The sequence below is a fragment of the Octopus bimaculoides genome, chromosome 3 (assembly GCF_046866305.1).
Source record: "Octopus bimaculoides isolate indiv1 chromosome 3, ASM4686630v1, whole genome shotgun sequence".
In the NCBI taxonomy this organism is placed as follows: Eukaryota; Metazoa; Mollusca; class Cephalopoda; order Octopoda; family Octopodidae; genus Octopus; species Octopus bimaculoides.
The window spans coordinates 18488064-18509214 of NC_142930.1; the positions used below are offsets into that span (position 1 = coordinate 18488064).

General features: G+C 34.4%; 1 protein-coding gene across 3 annotated transcripts in view; it reads left to right on the forward strand.

The window, feature by feature from the left end:
- LOC106876669 (serine/threonine-protein phosphatase 2A 56 kDa regulatory subunit epsilon isoform) overlaps positions 1–18157 on the forward strand; it is a 288837-nt gene extending 270680 nt beyond the window's left edge. For 2 of the 3 annotated variants that reach the window (XM_089348645.1, XM_052966625.2), the window contains exons 9-12: positions 78–128; positions 7272–7391; positions 9300–9529; positions 17339–18157. In XM_089348645.1, the coding sequence (XP_089204771.1) occupies positions 78–128; positions 7272–7391; positions 9300–9529; positions 17339–17438 (501 nt within the window). In that variant the 3' untranslated portion in view covers positions 17439–18157. Of the gene's footprint in view, positions 1–77; positions 129–186; positions 238–7271; positions 7392–9299; positions 9530–17338 lie in introns of all 3 variants that reach the window. The other variant, XM_052966626.2, reaches the window with a different exon arrangement.
- Positions 18158–21151: the final 2994 nt, after the last annotated feature.

Sequence of the window (21151 nt, forward strand, 5' to 3'; positions counted from 1 at the left end):
GTACATCAATTATAATTGCAGAAATAGTAGCTTTTAACCAAATCTAATAAGCAGTTCAATTTGCTATTCTTTTTCAGGCTGTGAAAGGACTATTAAAATTCTGGCCTAAGCAATGTAGTCAAAAGGAGGTAAGGTTTTCAATGATTTCATTTGCTAAAGAGAAAAATCAATTTCTTTTTCTTTCAGGTTGTGAAAATTTTATTAAAATTCTGGCCTAAAAGGTGTAGCATAAAAGAGGTAAGATGTTCAAGCTTTTTGTGCTTAACCCGGAGGAGAATTGAATAGCTTCACATATCGTGTGTCTACCCCAGCGTCAACAAACTCTCTCCTGCCTGGACCTTTGTGGATCAATAATAATAATAATAATAATAATAATAATAATAAAACAACAACCCTGATAAGATCAACAGTTTTGAGTGAAAAAAGAAAGTAAAACAATATTTTAAAGACATGCTGAATTTAATGAATTGCTTTAATTTTTTTCCCCCTCTAAAGAAAACCAAATTGAGATTATCAAATTCTTCTGTTTCCAATCTTTGCACTGTATTGTTGTATTGATTTTTGAACTGCTAGACCCTGTCTGTGTTTTTCAGTATGACTTGCAAAATTAATATTGTTGCTTACCATTTTTGGCTTTATGTTGTCTTTAATACTCTGGAGTTTTTCTACTCTCCTTTTGTAGTCCCTATTCACACTGAACTCTTATTTGATTGAGTTCTCAAGAACAAAAAGAAAAAAAAGATTCTTTCACTTTAAAACGTGTTGCTTTTTCAAATTTGTGGATTTGCCCCCTCTTATTCCTGAAATCTTAAGTTAAATTTCATCGTGCATCATAATCAACTTTATACTAATATTTATATTGTAAATAAACTGCCTGAGAGACTGAATATTATGGGTGCTAAGACAGATTTTATAAACAAATGCCAAATGTTTTAATGACAGTATACCATTTTTATAAATAGTTCTTAATAAGTATACTGTAAATAGAAAGTGCACCTGTCCATAGAAGTGATTTATTGGTATATATAGTTATTGATGCTGATCAACTCTATGGTTAGCAGTGTTAGAAATACAAGCAATCTACCTTTTTGTTTCTCAAATGTAAGATTATATTATCAAATATGTCCTTTTGTTTTTGAAACAGTAGGGTGTGATAGAGATTTTTGCCATTATTTCTAGTAAGGTAAGCAAGTAACAGTTCAAAATAAGGAATGTCATCAGAATTAGTATGCTAATGAGAGTCACAAATAAAAAATTTAAGTGGTGTATGAAATTTTAGACATGTCACTTCATCAAACAAGAGAAGGTACAACTAAATCTTTCCTTTGTCTGATAAAGGTGCTGCTTCAAACATTAATAAATTCTTCATTTTGCTACACAATAACATATTGTATTTTTTCCTGTTATAGACTTAGAAACTACAAGCTTAAACTTAAAATTAACTTTCCATACTCCAGATAATTAATATTATCACTTTGGTGCACTGCATTACACTCCTTCATATACATTCATGATTATCACAGACACTAATAGAGAAATAGTTTTCTTAAACTTATTGCAATACCTTCAACTTACTAAATGTTTTATAAACGTTTTTACTCCCATTGCTCTGTATTAGTAAGTATAGTGTTGGATTGTTCTGCATGTCTAAATGAATGTAATGAAAGATAAACAAGAATCGTTTTGCTGTTGTTTTATCCCCTTCTGAGTGATGAGAAGCATGGGCTTCTGACAAGCCAACAATTTAATTTTTTGAGTGCAAGTGAACCATTAACCATCCAAAATAGAAAACCACACAATAAAGTAGAATGGTTGGACCTGTCACTGTTCTTTTCAACTATTCTGAAATAGTGGACTAGTTGATATTGTAACTTTGTGTGTTTCTGCAGCCTCTAATGCTATTTGGTTTAAAAGTATTTCTTTGCTAAGGTATATATGTTTGTGTTAAATAAAAAATCTTAGTATTTCTGCACACATTTAATTCCATTTTACCTGCAATCATAAATAATATTAATCCCATGCTAAGCACATTCTCTTTATGAAATAGCTTGTTGCTGCTTATGATGAAGTGGTGTAGATCTTATGAGGAGCAACTGAAAAGTTCATGGAATGTGACCAAATGAGGTTTATTTTTCAATATAGTCTCTTTTGCGGTTCACATTTCTTCCATCAGTGTTGCAGTGCTTCGATTGCATTGGTGAAAAAGCTTTCATCCTGTTGCTCAAAAAGTCATAAACAGTAGATATGACATCATTACTGCAATACTAGTTCTCAACCGAGTGGTTTTTTTTTTTTTTAATGTTGGGAAACAGATGGAGCCAAATCAGGAAATTAAAGATGGTGATCAATCAGTTCAAAGCCATAGTCAAGCACAGCAGTCATTGAAATGAAGGACTTGTGTGCTGGAGCATTGCCCTGATAAAACAAGACTCCCTTTGTCAGATTTCCTGGATGTTTGTCTTAACAGCTTTTTGTAACTGCCTCAGCAAATTGGCATAGTACTCTTCATTGATGGTGTAGCCCTTTAAAGATAATCAATAAACACAGCCTTTTGCATTCCAAAAGACAGACCATCACCATCCCTGCAGATGAAATGAACTTAACCCTTTTTGGAGTAGGTGAAGAGGTGCGTTTCCAGGGCATGGATTGTCTCTCTGTCTCTGGCTCAAAGTGATGAAGCCAACACTCATCCTGGCTTTGGAAATATTTGAGGAAACCAGCTGGATCTGCCTGAAACAATATCAGATTTCCCCATGATGTGATCAGCCTGGTACAGTTTGAATTGGGTGTCAGATATGGCACCACTGCGTAGAGACCTTCATCATGCCAAGTTCATTGTGCAGAATATTCTCGACTCTCTCTCAGGATATGGTAATAACATTAACTATTTGATTTATAGTCAATCGTCTGTCATCCGTCACCGTATGGTGAACACAATGTTTTCCTCAGTGGTAGCAATTGCAGGATGACCTGATATTGGGTCATCTTAACTCTCTGTTCCCCTCCTAAATTCAGCTGCCCATTTTGTAATGTTGGTAAAGCTGGAATGTCATCTAATGAAGCAACCATGTCAGCGTGAATGTCCTTGGGAGCTAAACCATTCTTCAGCAGGTACTTGTTAACATCACAATGTCAAATGTTATCCATTTTCAATAGAAGTCACTGCTAGCTAGTTTTGAAGTCTTTATTTGAACAGTAAGATGTCAGTTTACTCAAGAGTTTAAATTAATACATGCTGTAGAGTCACTCTTTCTTAGTCAGCCTACCCTAATAGAATCTTCAATGATAAATGCTTTGTTCCTCCTCCCCATGTAAATAAATAGTGATATTTTACTGTTATGATCCATGGGCTGTTAATTATTTTTTCCTTTATATAAACTCCCTGTGAACTAATGACACTGTACTTTAGTGAGAAACAATGTCTTGTGGCTTAATTTGATTAAATTATCAATTGTTTATTTGGTCTATTAGTATTTCTTGTCAATTGATGAATTTGTTTGCAACATTTCTTAAAGGAACTTTCATATACTATCTTAATGTTACAACAGTATCTGTTTAAGCATATTGCAGTGATTTCAGCTGTATTAGAGTGAAGTCATTACTAGTTTATTGATCAGGTCATCAGTTTGTGCTATATTTACTGCCATGCCTTCGTTTTCTTTAATCTCCACAATAATCTGATTTCATCATGGCATAAGGTTTCTTCTTTCACTTAATGTAAGTTCTGTCCATCTTGACTTTCTTGTTTCTTCCATGATCTGAGTTTGCTTCTCCCTCCCGCTCTCACTATTCATCTCTGCTACTTATTGGCTGTTCATTTTCATCTTTATAAGTTCCTCTCTCAGATGCCTGAGATGCTGATGCTTCATCTTTTACTTCCACTTTCTCTCTCTTGAGTAGATTTTTTTTTTTTTTACTTCTTTTACACTGTTAGGATATAAGTAGAAGTTGGTGTCGTTCTTGAATTCTGATCTGATGTTCTATTGTCCAGTTTTTGTATACCTTCTCAGGAAGTTCCTTACAGAAGGCAAAAATCATAGTAAATTTAGTCTATTTTCTTATTTTGCACTTAAGAATCAATGTTCTTATTAAGTGTATATAGGTGGTACTATGTGAAATAAATAGTAGGGACGAGTGATGATCTTTTTCATTAGATAAACAGATACAAATGGCTTATTTTTTTAAAAAATTTTCAAAATATTCAAAATTGTTGAAGAGTTGTATGAATAGGATACTAGATATATTTAGCATAGGATTTCTTTGTAATAATGTTGAAGCCATATTTCATGTCAAGCAGGAGTTGACAGTTAAATGGTTGAGTATAACTGACAAGTTGAGAATGCCTCCAGTGTTGGTCACAAAAGAACTACAGTTGGTTTTTTAGTTAGGGCCACCCTATTTTTGTTAAACTGGTGATATAAAAACCTTAAACTATCATTCTGGCAACCATAACAACATAGATTATGTTTAAGTTCTTGAGCAATGTATCTCTATCTATCCATCTATCTCTATGAAACACTCTTATTTTGTCTACAAAAATATTTGAAGTACTCGATTGTATTAAGATGAAACTTTGGCTAGATACATTGGCCTCATTGAAAATACAATCAAGTCAGTTTTATCAACACATCAGATCCTTAGAGAATTTATCTAAGGAAATATAGAAACAATAAGTTCAGTTTTAGATTAAGCAATTACTCTTTTCAAAAATGATTTTAAGAGATTTAATTCCTGCTTAACAGATAAAGTCCTTGTATTAAATATTTTATATCTAACCTAGGCACACAACCTCCATGTCACTCCCCACCTTGAGAAACGTATAGTTATTTTGTGACTAGGCAGAACTATATGTATTATGGATGTGTCTAGTCACTCCCCAAACAAATGAGGGGTTTATAGTGGCAGGTACAGATTATAACCTGTTTGAATTATCTATTTTCCTAACATTCAGAAATCTTTACTTCTAAATCATGCACTATCTGCATCAACTTATCTTTAAATCTTTTATTTTTTAGTTTTACTCTAGCTTAACAAATGTTTAACATATAGTATTACATTCATTTACGCTATAATATTCTGTATTAAGTATAATGCCTTTTCCTCCTCAGGATGTTAGTAAGCATTCTGAACTCCACAAACTACACACCACCAGGAGCTTCTACATGGTTGCTCTACTTGCTTGAAATAGCAGCCAACTTTCCTCAGTATTATCTTGATCTCTTAAAAAAATGGATGATACATTGAATGATATTGTCCAAAGTAAACTATTCTTGAATAAGGATTATCATGACGGTAATGTCTTTAATCATAAGACTGACATGTTGCTGAACAAAAACTTTTGTTATTTTGGGAGTTAATGCCAATACAAAACACATTATAACTAAGCAAGTCCTGCTTCATATTGCTGTAATCTCTTCTTGCTTTTTCATTGTATCCCTTTGTTGTTTTGGATGGCCATCATCTTACACACTGTACTCCTAGGCATTGTACAATTTTCTCTGGGTTAATCAGGCTTTCATAGTCAGGATAGACAAAATACTCATCAATTTGCTCAAGTCAATTTGGCGTCTCCTATCATATCATCCTTCTTTGATAACTTAATTTCTAGGTTGGCTTAATTAATGCAAATAGAATTAAGAGGTTTTTCCCTTGTATTTAGTGCAACACTTAAGTATGGAAATAAACAAGGTTTAAATTTTTTGTTACATGTAGTTGTTACTGTGTATTACAAAATCATAAATAATTTAAATGTGTGTAAATTTCAGGTACATAAAGCACCAAACCCTTTACATAAATAATCTGATATTTTTATGCAGTTTTGAACATACAGCTAGTCATCATAATGTACTATCTTTGCAATCGGAGATGAATATATATTTCTGAATTTCCATGTTATTATAATCATTGATTAGTTTATTATTAATTTCTTGTGGTAATTAATAACTAATGAATTAGTTGTCTAGTAAAACTATGTAATGTTTATAAATTGTACCTTTAGCTCATTAGCTAACCAATTGATATACATTTCTATTAATTGTTTGCTGTAATAGTTTGGAGTGTAGACCACTGATTCTTAATCTGGAGCTATATGAAGCAAGTTCAGTTCAGTAACTTGCTAGAGATGAGCATTGAGGTTTGATTGGGGTGGGGTGGGGTGGGGTGTTAATAATGCTGATATATTAGAAAAAACTTCATTGAATTACTGGAGGATCAAGATTGATTCAAATGTGATAAACATTATTTAGGTGGAGGTGCAATGGCCCAGTGGTTAGAGCAGCGGACTCGTGGTCATAGGATCGCAGTTTCGATTCCCTGACCGGGCATTGTGAGTGTTTATTGAGCGAAAACACCTAAAGCTCCACGAGGCTCCGGCAGGGGATGGTGGCGAACCCTGCTGTACTCTTTCACCACAACTTTCTCTCACTCTTACTTCCTGTTTCTGTTGTACTTGTAATTCAAAGGGTCAGCCTTGTCACACTGTGTCACGCTGAATATCCCCGAGAACTATGTTAAGGGTACACGTGTCTGTGGAGTGTTCATCCACTTGCACGTTAATTTCACGAGCAGGCTGTTCCGTTGATCAGATCAACTGGAACCCTCGACGTCGTAAGTGACGGAGTGCCAACTAAACAAAAACATTATTTATGACAAATTAGAGAAATTGCTTGGAAGTTTCCACTGCTCTGTGAGTAAGTGGTTACATTGTTTTTCCATTTGCTATTTTGTTTAATCTAATTTATCAAAAGTTTGCAAATGTTTTCATATTGTAAGGAGTGGTGGTCTTTGTCAATAACAAAACTGCAGCTAGACATTGCAAAACTTGCCAGTTTTCATCAGCTACAAACAAGTCTTTCACTGAATAAAATTCTAATCTTGAAATATTTTATTTCTCACAATTTTTAAAAAATAAGTACATATAAAAGCCAATTCTGTGGTAGTCTCTATAATTTATGCTTCTGTTGTACATAATTTAACAGAATTTAGTTTGTTTATACACAATTTTATCTCCATAGAAATAATCATTTTATAAGCTACTACAAACACTTTGTTTTTGTGATATAGCTGTGATTATACATTGCAAATGGTGAAACCGTGTCCTCCACCCCCAGTAGCAATTTTGGAGGGTCTACAGAAATAGATTAGGTGCAGAAATGGGCTATGAGAAAAAATGAGATCCAGTGTTGTAGGTATTACCTTCTTATTGATTTGAAATAGTCACTCTTCATTGATATTGTATAATATGAAGTGTCATGATAAATGCTTTCTTCCAGGTAATGTTTCTTGGTGAAATTGAAGAAATACTTGATGTGATAGAACCACCACATTTTCAAAGAATCATGGATCCACTGTTCAGGCAAATAGCCCGTTGTGTATCCAGTCCACATTTCCAGGTAAAGCAACATTTTTTTTGGTACTGTAGAAAGAAGGATTTTTTTTTTAAAATATGAATATACCTATAGTATTTTATTTTGGTTGGGTCAGTCTCTTGCTACTTTGAATTTCAACTGTAGGTACACAGATTCTTCAGGCAAGTTGTCACAACTTTCCTGTGATCTCAGAGTAGCAAGAGACTGACTTGACCAAATTAAAATATCTTTAATCTTTGCCATGCTGTTGAGTACTTTTTTTTTCTGACAGTTTACACTAAACACAAGTGTGTTTGTTTGTATGTATGTACACACACACACACATATATATATATATACATACAGAGAGAAAGATAGAGATCCTAATTGAACAATCTTGTAATTCAAAAAGGCATTAAAGCACTATTTTTGTTATTTCTTCAATGATCATGATAATGATAGAATCTATAACTTCTCCAGTAACTCATTGAAAATTTGATACAACTTTAAAAATATATTTTTGCTCTATGCTAAATTTACTGATTTTGTCCTGTATTGACTCTTCTAAAATTTTAGCTTTCAATATCTCGTGCAATCTTTCTCCAAAATTGCACTAAGAAAGAATTGTCTTCTACTAACTACTAGTTTCCAATGGTTTAAACATCTTAACTGTGCAACTATTTTAAGAAAGTTTGCATAAACTATAGTTATAGTTCTTATTGCAACAGCACACTACAAAGAAGATAACTAAAATGTTTAAAAAAAAAATCAAAATCTTCAAAAACACCCAAAAGAGTTTCTCAGTGGTTCTAGACAAAACCTTAGTTGAGCTCTTTTGAGGATTATCTTAGAAATTGTTATGTAAAGGCAGAAATTGTCCTCCATATGTTATTTGGGAATGTCTTGAAAAAATCTTGTGACACCTGTAGCAGCTTGATGCCATATCCTGGGATGTTATAATCTGGTGGAAAATCTTTGCTTTAACAACTATTAACTTGAGTTTATGACCTGTTACTTAACAGTGTTTGTGGTTTAGAAGAAAAACATGTTACTCTATCTCTCTCAATTATTCTAGCTAATAAATAAAATATAAGATATGACATTCGTGACTGATTTACTGTACAACAGTAGAACTATCTGTTATGGGAGACATGGTGCTAATATCCAAATTTACTGAATTAGTGCATACTAACATAGAAAAACCATGTAAACTATAAAACAGTGATAAACAAGTGGCACAAATAAAAATAAATTATATGAGGATATACGCTCCTCTCATACCTAATACAGTTAAGTTTTGGCCACTAGTGGACTGAATGATGTGTAATGTAAGAGCATACTCGCTGATAACAAAAAGAAAAAAGAATTCATCCATCTTTATGTCAGAAAGTTATTAGAAATTTGGCAGCAATGCGACTCATCATAAGCATACTGCCTTTGTTTACATTTTCAGCATTCTTTGCTGCTTTAGGATGGAAGCAGGACAGGCATTAATTGTGCTGTCAAATAGTTGATTATTATCTACATTGCATCTATTTAAGTTTGACTTGACCAAAACATTTGAAGCAGCTTTTATAAAAACTTAACTGTTTCAAGTATACAACTGTTTTTAGCATTTGAATTCTCTCTCTCTCTCTCTCTCTCTCTCTCTCTCACACACACACACCTACCTACATACACATACATTAGGAATAGAAGAGTCACTAGAGTTTAAATAACCAGTAATGACATGATATATATCATTGGTTTATCACATCCACTGGGGTTCACTTGTATGCTTTTGAATACTTGCATGAAACCATGGTTAGAATTTATGTAATTATCCCCATCCTTGCATGTGTATATGCTTTATTTTCTATTCTTCAGTACAGTTTATCACACTAAAGGCAAGAAGTAATACAAAAGCTGTCATTAGATACCTACTGACAAAAATTAATTCTTTCTACTTTGCAGGTTGCTGAGAGAGCACTATATTACTGGAACAATGAATATATCATGAGTTTGATTGAGGAGAATGCCGTTGTGATAATGCCAATCATGTTCTCATCTCTTTACAATATCTCTAAGGATCACTGGAATAAGACTATAGTTGCACTGGTCTACAATGTTCTTAAGACATTTATGGAAATGAATACCAAGCTCTTTGATGAACTATCTGCTAATTACAAGTCAGAAAGACAAAGGTAAGTTCTCTCTCTCTCTTTCTCTCTGCTGACTGTATTCTCTATCAATTGTGGATATTTTAATTACTGTAATTATTTAATAAGTACAGTAATTAAAGTATCCATAGGTGCAACGATGTGGATGACCAGGTAGTTATGACTGCTACTACTTATACTTCACCTACTATGTGCCCTTATGAGAAATAAACTGTAAAAGTTGCAGTGGCACATCATTGCAGATGTACATGATGCCCCTGACCCTTGCAATGACAATGACTTCTTAAGATCCAGGATCCTGTACACTGACACTTTGTAGTGACTTTGGAGATATGCATTTCCCAGTATCACTATCTTCCCTAACTATGACCCAGAAGAATTAGCACCTTCTCCCTGCAGTAGGTTACCGGAAATCTGGTTTGTCGGAACCACTTTAAAGCTGTCACAGCTTGTTTTATCCTCAGGCCACTGGCAACATTCTGTCCAGTACAACCTCTTACATGGTTAGGTTAGAAATGGCTAAGCCAGCACCTCCATCAAGCTAACCTGATGAAGAGACTTGCTAGCGACCCTGCATGATAGAAACAAGACCTGTTTAAAGAACACATTGACCCAGTGTAGATCAATAACTATCTAACAATAGTGTGCAGAGACATTGAACTACTCAGAAGGGTAAACATAGGTGCTGCAAAACCACTTGGAGAGGTATAGATACAGCATCTCTGCCATGATGTTGGTGGTGGTGACCTATCTGCACTGTCCTGCTGTGGTTTTGGTGAATCCTGTAAGACAAAGACCGGAGGAGTACATTTTGAAATAACTCCATTTTCACACACACGATGAGCTACTGCACAATTTCCATCTAGCAAATGAGTTATGACAGAAGACAGTTGCCCAGAATACTGTGTAGTTGGATAGAACTCAGATTCTCATGCCTCTGTGTGTTATTTCAAAATTATTTTTAAATAAGTAGGGAATACTGGTTTACTTTTGATAACTGAAACAGGCAAAGACTGGGATCAAAATTTCAAATTAAATACAGAAACGTCAAGAGTAAATCTGAAACGAGAAAATTAAATAAAACTAAAATAAATTGTTTAAGATCCAATTTCCATACTGTCATGGTTTGACTGGAGCTGACCAGGATCCAAGTGTCTTTTTTTTTTTTTTATAGCCCGGTGTTAATCCACATAGTTTGCTTCTCTGTCTGTCTGATTATAAACAAACAAACAATTAAGCAAAAATAGTTTCTTTGTATGTAATTCTAAAATAAAAAAGTCCAAGAGTAATTATTCTCCAACTGTTGTGAAGTTGAGCAAGTATTTTCTATGAAGGTTATAATATGAAGCATCATCACACAGGTGAGTTTGTTTCCACATTTCCATGAAAAAAATGTCTGGTTATGGGAAAATATTACCTTGCTTGGAAAAGGAAGTGCTAGAGTTGATTTGTTCAACTAAGATTCTTCAAGGCAGTGCCCCAGCATGGCCACAGCTTGATGACTGAAGCAACTAAAAGATGGATATATTATTAGTTTCGCTTTCACTTTCCATGCTAGCATTAGTTAAATATGTCAGATTCTGAGACCAGACTGCTGGAACAAACTTCCATCTCCCTCTAATATTTATTACGTTTTTAGCACAACACGTCCATAAGAGAGTTTATCACAGAACAAATACTGCAGTAACTGGCCTATGAATTGTGTGTATATATTAAATATGATATGTCACTACATCTTGCCCTGTCTCCCAAGAACCATATCTTTCCACTCACACTTTTGTAACCTCTCTCTGTCCTGCTACTCTTCATCCTCCTGTACTGCCAATTATCACAGACTCCTTAACTTATGTGTATCATTTATTACACCCCCACCATTCATTACATTCACCCCACATCCTTCCCAATCTCTTGTCATCATCTGCTCTTATTTTCCATCCAATTTATCATTGACACTACTCCCATCTCAACCCTTGTTCATACTTAGTATATTCGCACTCCTATCCCATTGCACATGTACACACACTAACTACATTGCTTGTCCAATTTCCTCCTCAGTTTCCACCACCCATCATCTCTATTGTTGTCTCCTCCATTATTTTTGCAACTGCAGTATTTTGTCATATGAGCAGGACTTCATATATATTTCCTCATCTTTTTTCTGAGATACCTATTTCTTTACTGCCCACAGGGGGCTAAACATAGAGGGGACAAACAAGGACAGACAAAGAGGGTAGGTCGATTACATCAACCCCAGTACATAACTGGTACTTATTTAATCGACCCCGAAAGGATGAAAGGCAAAGTCGACCTCGGCGGAATTTGAACTCAGAACGTAACAGCAGATGAAATACTGATAAGCATTTCGCCCGGCGTGCTAACGTTTCTGCCAGCTCGCTGCCTTTTTTCTGAGATACTAGTTATCTTTTTCACTTCCTGGAACCACTACACTTAATAATATTGTCCCTCTCCATTCATACCCTTCTGTGCTGCCAAATTTGCTCTCCTAAACCACCATACACCTCTCAATCTTTCCCAGTATTATATCTGCCTTTCCTTTCACTCTCATGCAATCTACCTGCCTATTGTCATCTCCCTCTCTCTCAGCCTTTCTCTTCTTATTATTACTACTCTGAAACTCCTCACCCTCTTATGAGTTGTCAGTCATGTACTACTCTCCATTACCTTCTCTTCTATCTCCTGTATCACCATTCACTACTTCCATGCTTCAGCCCTTCTCAATCTCTACAGTCAACACCTACTCTTCCTGATCTTCCTTTTGTCTATTTATCATCAACAACCTCTCAAGCTTTCTTTCTATTTGTCCCCTCACCCATTTCCCATTTATAACTATCCCTTATTCTTGTAACCTCTATCCACTTTCACTTGCTTTTTTTCTGTCCCCACTCACCTGTAATTAACCTTCTTTTACCTTCAAGATCCATCCATCACCATCGTTTTATCTCTCTTTCCAGTTCCATCTCTCTTCTATAATGTGAGTAGCCATGTAATTCCTTTACAGTAAGAAACCTGTTCAGTTCCAGTCCTTCCTTTCATACTTAAACATCCCATCTCCTAGCATAAAGCCACCTCCTCTACTATAGCCCCACTCATTTGAAGGAGATCTTAGTCTTGCAGGTTGCATGGCAACCTCACTAGTGCTTAAAAAAAAAACACCCACTACTCTCTGTAAAACGATTAGCATTAGGAAGGGCATCGATCCATTGAAATTATGCCAAAGCAGACATTAGAACCTGGGGTAGTTCTCAGAAACATTGGATCCTGTCAAACAATCCAACCCATGCCAATAGGGAAGATGGACAATAAAAGATGCTGATAATGATGATGTATATTTAGATTTCAACCTCATAAATAGATGAACTGTTTCCTTTGTTTTATCACAGTCATCAGGGGTGAAAATATTCAAATCAGCATTCATCATATTTATACAGGTAATATTTGGAAAAAACTAAAGAACATAGAACACAAACAAGACACTGCTATTATTAAAACAAAATCAATATAACAATCCATTAGATTCACTATATTTAGAATTTTTATTATCCACGAAGGAAATATATTCTAGGAAAGTATTGTATGTCTAATGGTCAAATGCGTTTTAAAGAAACTCTAAAATCACTATGCTTTGTTTACATTTATGAAATGTATTTGAAAATATTTTTAAAATAAAAAATATAAAGGGACAGTTTACTAGCTAACAGCTCAATCTTTAATAAGATAATATTACCCCTATCTGATGCTAATTGGTTTACATATTCTTAATGCTAGTTTATACATGCTAAAAGGATTTTTAGCAGTAGAGGAGACTGTTCTGAAAGTATAGTTGCTAGAATAAGAACAGGGTGGAGAAAGTTGAGAAAACCGGGAACAAAAGTTATTTTCTCTCAGAATGAAAGGCAGGTGGTATAATTCTTGTGTTCAAACCACAATGCTGCATGATGATGTAATGTGAGCCATGAATGGAGAGGACTTATAAAGACTGGAAATGAAGCTACTTTGCTGGATATGCATTGTCAATTCCTTGTATAGCGAAATGCAAAAGTGTTGAGAAAAATATTTGGTGTAAGAGAAATCAGCTGTATGCAAGAGAGAAGACAATGCTGGTATGGCTTTTTGATGCATGTGGAAGATGACAGTATAAAGGAGGGCCAATCATTATATGTGATAGAACTTGTAGAAGAAGGAAATTCAGGAAGATATGGAACAAAATAGTGATGATGGATCTCTGGACCCTGAGCCTCATAAAGATGATGGCAGGTGATTTGTTACACTTGAAAAGCCCCATCTGTCTTGACAAAAACGAGATCCTAAATACAATGTTTATGTATATGCACTCATTAGGCCTGGGCCCCAACACCCAATCTGTCTTTATCAAGCCTTCCCCATTTCTCACCTTCCTATCATTCAGCTCTATTCACCTGCTGTTAATCATATGGGAGCAGAATATGCACACAGCTCATTCTCCTTTGTGCTACTAGTTACCTCCCCTCTCCCTAGAATCACTTCCTTTTAAAATCCATCCATCATCTTTTCCCATTTCTACCAATCACTCCCTGAGATGCATCGTTGGATTGCTATTATCTTATTGTTAATTTCCACTGTTTTCTGTTATCACTCTCATCGCTCTGGCAAATCTGCCATTGATGTTCCTCACCCTACCAACCTTTGTCTCTCACTATAGTCACCTCTAACATTCATCTCTCTTTCCCTCCATTTCCATATTTTCTGATCTACTTACAGATATGTTATACTACTGCTTTCCTCCCATCCTGTACTGCCACTTATCACTTTTTCTGAGCCGATCTTTATACTTTGACCTCCACCCAACCCAGCCCCTCCTGTATTTACCATTGATCACACCTTTACTACACCCATTTGTCATTCTCCTTTCACTCCACCCATCCTCCTTGATTATTTGCCCATATTCCTTTATATTCAGCTTGTGTCTTGAGAGTATGTTCTGACACTTTGTCACCACCATCGTTGTCTTCTTTCTAGCTACTCCCATCCGCCCTTATATAATGTAAGGCAAGGTACCCATTGTATTTTCCATATAGCAAGTCACCTGCACTTGTCCCTGTATCATTCTTGAGCTTTTCAACACCTAGCCTAAAAGCTACCTCCCTTGGTACTATAACTTCTCTCAGTCAAAGGGTTTTTCTTTGTATTGTGTGTTATTTGGTGTTCTCATTAGTACCAGTGTCACAAAATGAGCACCCAGTACTCTCTGTAAAATGGTTGGCGTTAGGTTAGGTATCCAACAATAGAAACCATGACAAAACAGACATAGGAACTCAATGCAGTCTACCTACTTGTTAGATCTTGTCGAACCATTCAACCCATGCCAGAATGGAAGATGGACATTAAATAATGATAATGAAAGAATACTTAATGATTCATTATCATTAGTTTAAACAAATTTAACTTCTAGATAGAATAATTTAACATTTATGCATTATCCTCTAGAGTAGCCATGAGTGGTGGAGGCATGACAGTAATCCGTAATTAATTCTCTGGTTATACAATCTGTTTGACCATACATTCTGCCAGGATACGAATAGAGTGAATTAAGCCAATGTATCCAAATGACTGTTGGAAATAGTATTTTGTATTGATTAGTAATACAAAGAAAGGAAATTGTGGTAGGGTAGTGTTATATTTATAAAAAGATAAATAACTGGAATTTATCAATACATAATTAATCATTGGATGCAGCCTGTAGTATTATGATGAAACCTCGTATTTGAACATTTTTGATTGCTGATGCTGTGATGACACAGCTAACTGCCACCAGCTATAAGACTGAAGTCTAAATTAACACAGAAACAAAGAAGCGGTAAAAGGTACTCAATACAAATCATAAAGATATGTTAAAGTTTAGTGGAGTCTGAATTATCCTTAGTAAAGATTCTTAGGTATACAAAATAGCTTTTAGAAAATTTCTTTGTAATAGTAACATCATCATCAAAGGCTGTTTCCATAGATTTACAAAACATATGTATACAGGAGCAGGAGTGGTAAGAAGCTTGCTTCCCAACCACATGATTCCGGGCTCAAACTCATTGTGTGGTACCTTGGGCAAGTGTCTTCTACTATAGCCTCGGGCCGACCAAAAGCCTTGTGAGTGGATTTGGTAGTGAGAAACTGAAAGAAGCCCATCGTATATATATATATATATATATATATATATATATATATGGGAGAATGTACGAAAAAACAACAACAGACGAGGACAGGTGGTGTAAATAACAAAAGGATGTATTAGTATGACGCTCGGGAATACGGAAAGTCTTTGACGTTTCGAGCTACGCTCTTCAACAGAAAGAATACGGAGACAAGGAGAAAAACACGGAGAAAAAAAATTGAATAGTGTTCAGTCAACGGTCAATCATAGTATATATGTATTTACATTTGACGGATATTTATGTATCTGTGTGTCCCCATCATCACTTGACACCGATGTTGGTGTGTTTACATCCCTGTAACTTAGCAGTTCGGCTAAAGAGACCAATAGAATCAAAACTAGGCTTACAAAGAATAAGTCCTGCTCGACTAAAGGCGGTGCTTCAGCATGACCACAGTCAAAGGACAAACAAGTAAAAGAACACACACTTGGAGATTGGCGCTTTGTGTGTATAGTGAATATTCCATGCTGGATGTTTTTCGAATATCATCTTAGCTGTCAGGCTTCTTTGTAGGTGGACCCAGTATATCAGATTTCACCTACAAACCAGTATTTAAATTCTTTCTCTAAATTCATGCAGTCATGTTAATTCATATATTCAAGGTAGTTGGCTCTCTATGTCCTAAGTTTCTGTTACTATAACATGCCTCAAAGGGATTTCTGTGAGGAACATAACAGTAACAGAAAATTCAGAATAACAACTAGGTATACATATTTTGCTCCAAAAATGTGTGTGGGGGGGGGGTAATATGTTACTTTTGTCAGCTTTAATTGTGAAGTACCATTCATATTTCAAATTCTGGTTGAGAAAATACTGATCTTTCCCTTTGGTACCAGAGAAGCAACAAAAATTCTATTAAAATGAATTGTTTATCCACCTTTTCACTTTCCAATGTTACGTACTTATTTTTCCAGTTTGTTAACATGGATACACAGACACTATGCTCATCTTTCTTCTTTTTTTTTTTTTTGTTATGCCTGCATAAGCTGGTTAGGTCTTTATGAACATAGTCTCATCACTTGTTGCAGACTTTTATTATTTCCTTTATAAAACTCAGCCTTCCACACATCTCATATCTTCCTTGACCTTCATTCACTCACAGATGGTACTTCTTTACCTGTCTATCATCTATCCACATCACATGTCTGTATCAGTTCAGTCTTCTCTGGCACACTACTATTGGTTCCTCTTATACTTAGCTCATCCATGTATTCTAACATTACACACCCAATGTAGCATGCTCACTTCATTTCTTTCCAAATTCAGTGCCTATGTTTCTCTAACATGCAACGTTGCACTTTATTCACGAGTGTCAAACAATCTACTCCTTACTTGGTGAGAAAATCCCTTTGTTGCAAGCACAAGTAAAAGCTCCCCAAACTTATGCTGTTTGTTCTTGCTCTATGTGCTTCTGGAACATTCTCCTCCTCCAGTGGCAAATCAGTCATCTGGAGAATGGAAGCTATCAACTACTTGTAGGGAACCCTCTGAACAGTTGGAAATATGCGTGTAATGTGTAAAATATCAACTTTTGTATGTCTTTCAAATGAAATTGTTTTGTTTATTTTTGTTTTTATAATTTTTTTTGTTTTGTTTTTATTCTCTTTTTTTGGAAATTCTCAACGTGAAGGGAGAAAAAAAGAGAGAAGGACAGAGAAGAACTGTGGAGAGAACTTGAAAAGCTTGAAGTTAACAACAAGACTAGATTCATCAACAAGACTCCATCTTAACAGCTTGATCACTGGACCTTAGCAACAATGTGGTTTAAGTTTCTTGTGTTTTGGGGAGGGATTGGGGGAGGAGACCACTGTTAAAACTGTGTGAAAAAATAAAAATAATAATGATAACTAAAATTTAAAAAAAAGAGAAAAACTTAAAATTTAAAAAATATAAAGGAATAAAATTAAAGGAAAACACTAGAGGACTGTAGTGCCAAAATTGTACAGCTTCTTGTACATAGCCTGTGGAGATCTATGTCTTGGGCACAGCCGCTGTAATTTATTTCTTGGGTGTCTTGTAAGGCCTGAGCTGAATGCTCCTAGAACTGACAGTCATCTTATTCCTGTCAATGGCCTCTCTCTCTATCTCTCTCCGTCATCTGCTCCTCTCTACGTTGCATAGTAATTACAAACAAGACAGTAAAACACATACAAACACACACATATATATATATATATAACTATATAAACACACATGCTTGCATACATGAACACACGAAATAGCAATCAAAAACTGTTGATTGGGGAAAGAAAGAAAAAAAAATTATTTGCATAAATATTTGAAAACTTTTTTTGAGAATTTTTTCTTCTCTCTCTCTCTCTCTCTTTCTATCTCTATCTCTCTTCTTTCTCTTTCTACTATAACTTCTCCTTCTCTTTAGTTTGATTGGCAACCTTTATCCAGTCTGGAAAAAGATTTTAATCTGAATAAAATATGTATTTAAACTGCTTTTCCTGTGTGTGTGTGTCTCTCTCTTTCTCTCTGTGTCTGTCTGTCTGCCTGTATTTCTCTCATAGTATTTAATTTTTTTTTGTTTACAGCATTTTATATAACAGATTAAGATAAAAAGACATGGCTCATTATATTTCAGTGTTTATTATTCAAAGTATTTCATATTAAAATATGAATTAAATTTTTTTTTTAATCTCCAATTGATAGAATCTAAAAAGAAGTCATCCCCAGTACTGTGTCTCACTTCTCCTTTTTTTTTTCTTTATATAAATTAGACTTTCACTCTATATTTTGCCTTATTGGTAAAATCCTTGATTTTTGTAACTTTTGTTAGTTGTTGGCAATTTAATATATAGTTTAATATAATTACATTTTTTTTTTACATGCTAATTAAATCATTGGCACATGTACATTGTCACACCTGCTCACACATACTAAATAGTACTTGACTGGTACATATTTAGTTGACTTTTAACATGTGCATTTAGTTATGTTGGAAATTTTAAGCAACAACATAAACAGTAGTATTTTTTCTTTCTTTCTTTTTTTTTTTTTTGTTTGTAAATGACAAACAAGAGATAAGCTCCTGATGATTCAGATTAGTAACCCAGTTTCAATTGATGGCTGAGGGCCTTCTTCATTTATGCCCCCTATTGTTCACTGTTGAGAAAGGCATGGACATCACACAATCTCATTTTCAGTAAATGACTAGTGGCTTTGTGTCTCAGGAATCAATATCTCTTTTCTTCCACTTCTCTTCTTAAATGGACGTAGCAGTAACTCGACTGCATGTTTGGTAAGATTTACACTTTTTCATCTTTGGAAACAAAACTATTTTTCAATATTTACACCTATATTGCGTATTTGATCAGAGATCAAATGAATCAAAGTGTAGTGTAGATGTAAACATTGAAAGATAATGTTAATAGTCCAAACAGTTATAAATGTTATCAATAACTCAGTTTTGACATTTAATGAACTTTGATGTTTCTATCAAAGAGAGTTTAATATCTCTGAGGTCTTAAATCCTTCCGCAGTTCATTAAAATAAGTACCAGTGACACATTGGATTTGATTCACTTGTCTATGCACCCTCCCTCTAATATACTGGACTTTGTGCTTGGTCAAAAGAAATCATTATTTTATAAAACAGTGTATTTTCTAAATATCACCAACAATTATAAAATACTTTTATAGGGAGGGGTGTTCGGCTGGGATTTTTTTTTTTTTGTTTTACGTTTTTTTTTGGTCCTTTTTTTATGCAGATGCTACTTCATATTGCAATATGCTGCCATATTCTTTACAAGGCTTACCCAACTTTGCAGGTGTATGTAGCCTATTAATCTAGTGACTTGGTCAATGTGAGGCTGAAAGCAGCGTTATATTAATTATTAACACTTTGCATTGCACAGATGACTTTGCTAAGTTATTGTTATGTTAGTGAGATTTTTTTGTTATTGTTTCTTATATATATATATATATATATATATATATATATATATAATCTTTGGTACACAAGTTAGTTTATAGTGTTGTGTAAATTATGAATGTAAATTCATCCTACCATCACCTCATGTTCAAATTGAATGGGAGTTTGTGAGTATAGTGTTTATATGTGTGTGTGTGTGTGTGTATAAAATCCAGTATGTATGTGTGTGTATGAATTGTTTGTTTCCAAGAGCAGTAAGTGCTCTTAAAGCTGGTACCGTACTTCAGCTCTGATATGAATGTATGCACAAGTGTATTAAAGTGATAGCATGACAGTACAAAATCCTTTAGAGGGTCTTTTTATCCATGTATATATCTGATTGCTACATATGTATGTATATATGTATATATATATATATGAATATATACATACACACACACACACACATTATTATTAGTAGTAGTATTGTTTATTTGTGGTTTAGTGAAGACCTACTGGCATTGAGTTTATACTTCTTTGTTCCACTAAATTCATTCAGCTTCCCTATATTTAGTTATAAGTTTGTCTTAAACTTTTCTAGAAGATTTTTTCACTGGAAGGTTGGGGTTGGGTACGATTTTGTGTATAAACAATCATCCCCCCTCCACCTAAACATATCCACATTTATTTAAAACTCGGAACAGCCTCTCTTGTTTAAATTGGGTTTTGTTGCTTTCTTCCCCTCTGCCCCTTTCATTTTAAAAAGGGTTTCAGCTTTTGACGTGAAATTACAGGAAGACTAAAACGTGTTTGGTCATTTATGAACAGTATTTAAGCTACTACTATGTAAATTTAATCTCCTTTATTATATCACCATGCTAAACCACAATCTTGTTAATGAATTTATTCTGTGGCAATTGAAATCAGTAAATTTTCATGTTATGATAGAAGAACCTTTATTTTCTATACTTCATATCATATGAAACTGTAATAAGATTGTTAATGTTTGTGTTTGTTGTTTTTTTTTCTTTCCTTTCCTTGTGTTTTTTTTTTTTTTTTTTTTTTTTTAATTTCTGCTGAAAATATGTAAAATGAAAAAAGAAGAAAATAAAACTCTATTTTGAGAATTTAACAGTTATCTGACCTGAACTGTATTAATTAACCTGAATCATCTACTCAATCTCTACCACCCTTACATGTTTGTTGTTGTCATCATCACCATCACCATCATCATCATCATCAGTTCTCTGCCTGTCAGTATGACTACAACATTTAAAAAAAAAATATTTCCCTTGATTATTTATTATTTCAATGCATTAAACCTTATTGATTCATATTTGTGACTTGACTTCTCACTTTGGTTGCTCCCCACCAAAATATATCTTCATCTATAATGTTCTCTGCGTGCATGTGTAGTATTGTTGTTGGCTGTGGTAGCAAACATATTCATTGGGTTATAAAAGTACCACTGAACTACTCATCTGTTTAGAATAAGTTATCTGGCAGACATGATTCCTCCACTAAACTATACTCAAGAGAAGCTTTAATCTCATCACTGCAATCAAATAAAATCTTCGTCAATTTT